Genomic DNA, 1,455 nt, shown 5'->3' with positions numbered 1-1,455 from the left:
AAGGTGCGGGCTGTCTCTGGGGAATGGGGTAGAGCCTGTTCAACCACAGGAATGGGCACGTCACGCAGTGGGGCTGGAAAATCCAGCGTTCTCCTCGTTGCCGCACTCTGTGTGTACTCCGTGGACGCTGTGTCTCCCTTTTTATTGTCTGTTTCCTGGGGTAGAGACCTGTTCTTTATTCATCTGGAAACTAGCAAGGACTATGGAGAGGGTGGTCCATAAATCTCGCGGCTATTGAAAGGAAACAAAGCCGGAGGCGCCCCAGCCGCGGCGAGGCCGTGCCAGCTGTGAACCCGGGCAGCAGAATGTTTCCCGACTGAAAGTGGAAACGCAGCAGAGCAAGAAGGCAGAGAGAAGCAGGTCTCTTGCTAGTGACCTTAAACTGGAGAAAAAAGGAAAAATGATCTTTTCCTAAAATACACGAGGAAGGGGACCTGGGCTCTGAGGTCAACGTTTTCCTTGCACTACTGGTCTCCAGTGGGAGGAAGCTATCCCGGGCTCTAGTGGCCACTGGTGAGGAACAGGAAGGATGAGGCCTAAGAAACAGAGGTCAAAAGCGTGGAAACACGGCCGGGCGGAGCGGCGAGGAAAGGGCGAAGCCGGCTCCGGGCTGGCAGCGCGCTGGGAAGGGGCGCGCCCTGCGCGGGGTCGAAGCAGAGGAAAGCTGCCTCATGGCAGCCCTTCCTCTGCCCGCGGGGAGGGCCCTTCTGCAAACCTGCCTGGACTCGGAACAGTTCATCCTGTTTTTTTTTTTAATCCTGTTTTTAATAAAATCATTTTCAGAACCCCAAAGAGGGCGGTACCCAGAGAAATCTGGAAAATACCCCGCAGGGGCGGGGAGTGGGGCGTGTCCGTATCAGGCCGCTGCAGGCGAACAGACGGTCGCATTGCGGGCAGACAACCGTGCACGGTTCCAGAGGCCGAAGCGCGCCTCCGCCCGGGCCGAGCTGCGGACCCCCACCCACCCTGCGCACGCCCCCGCGTACACCCCCGCGTCTCTGGGCCTCGGGGTCCCGGCGGGGGCGGGGCGTGAGCGGCTGGGGGCGGGGCCTGGCGGGGGAGCACGTCTGCGGCGGCGGGAGGGGCGGGCCCTCCCGTCCCCTGGTTGGATCTGGACTGAACAAGGGGCGGTGTCTTGCGGCGGTTCTGAAGGCCGGCATTGGGCGCTGGATATGGAGGGCGTGGTTTTGTGAAGTCAGTTCCGGTCGGTGTAAATCCCCCGGGGCGGCGGCGAACGGGCTTCAGATGCTTCTGGGTCGCGGTGGGGAGAGCTCCGGAGTCCGAGTGTGTGAGCTTGAGCGCCGAGCGCTAGAGCGACCCGGCGAGGGATGGCGGCCACCGGGACCGCGGCCGCCGCGGCCACGGGCAAACTCCTGCTCCTGCTGCTGCTTGGGCTCACGGCGCCCGCCGCGGCTCTGGCCGGCTACATTGAGGTGGGCACCGGGCGAGCGCCCG

At 63.1% G+C, this 1,455-nt stretch overlaps 1 protein-coding gene across 1 annotated transcript in view; it reads left to right on the top strand.

Moving 5' to 3' along the window:
* Window positions 1-1,174: 1,174 nt before the first annotated feature.
* APLP2 (amyloid beta precursor like protein 2) overlaps window positions 1,175-1,455 on the top strand; it is a 70,071-nt gene continuing 69,790 nt past the window's right edge. Inside the window, exon 1 of the mRNA XM_007456583.1 lies at window positions 1,175-1,433. Within this exon, the coding sequence (XP_007456645.1) occupies window positions 1,329-1,433 (105 nt within the window). The 5' untranslated portion in view covers window positions 1,175-1,328. The remainder of the gene's footprint in view (window positions 1,434-1,455) is intronic.

The sequence above is a fragment of the Lipotes vexillifer genome, unplaced genomic scaffold, assembly GCF_000442215.2.
Source record: "Lipotes vexillifer unplaced genomic scaffold, Lipotes_vexillifer_v1.1 scaffold583, whole genome shotgun sequence".
Lineage (NCBI taxonomy): Eukaryota > Metazoa > Chordata > Mammalia > Artiodactyla > Lipotidae > Lipotes > Lipotes vexillifer.
The sequence above is the reverse complement of the archived record's forward strand: the minus strand, read 5'-3'. Positions and strand labels throughout refer to the sequence as shown.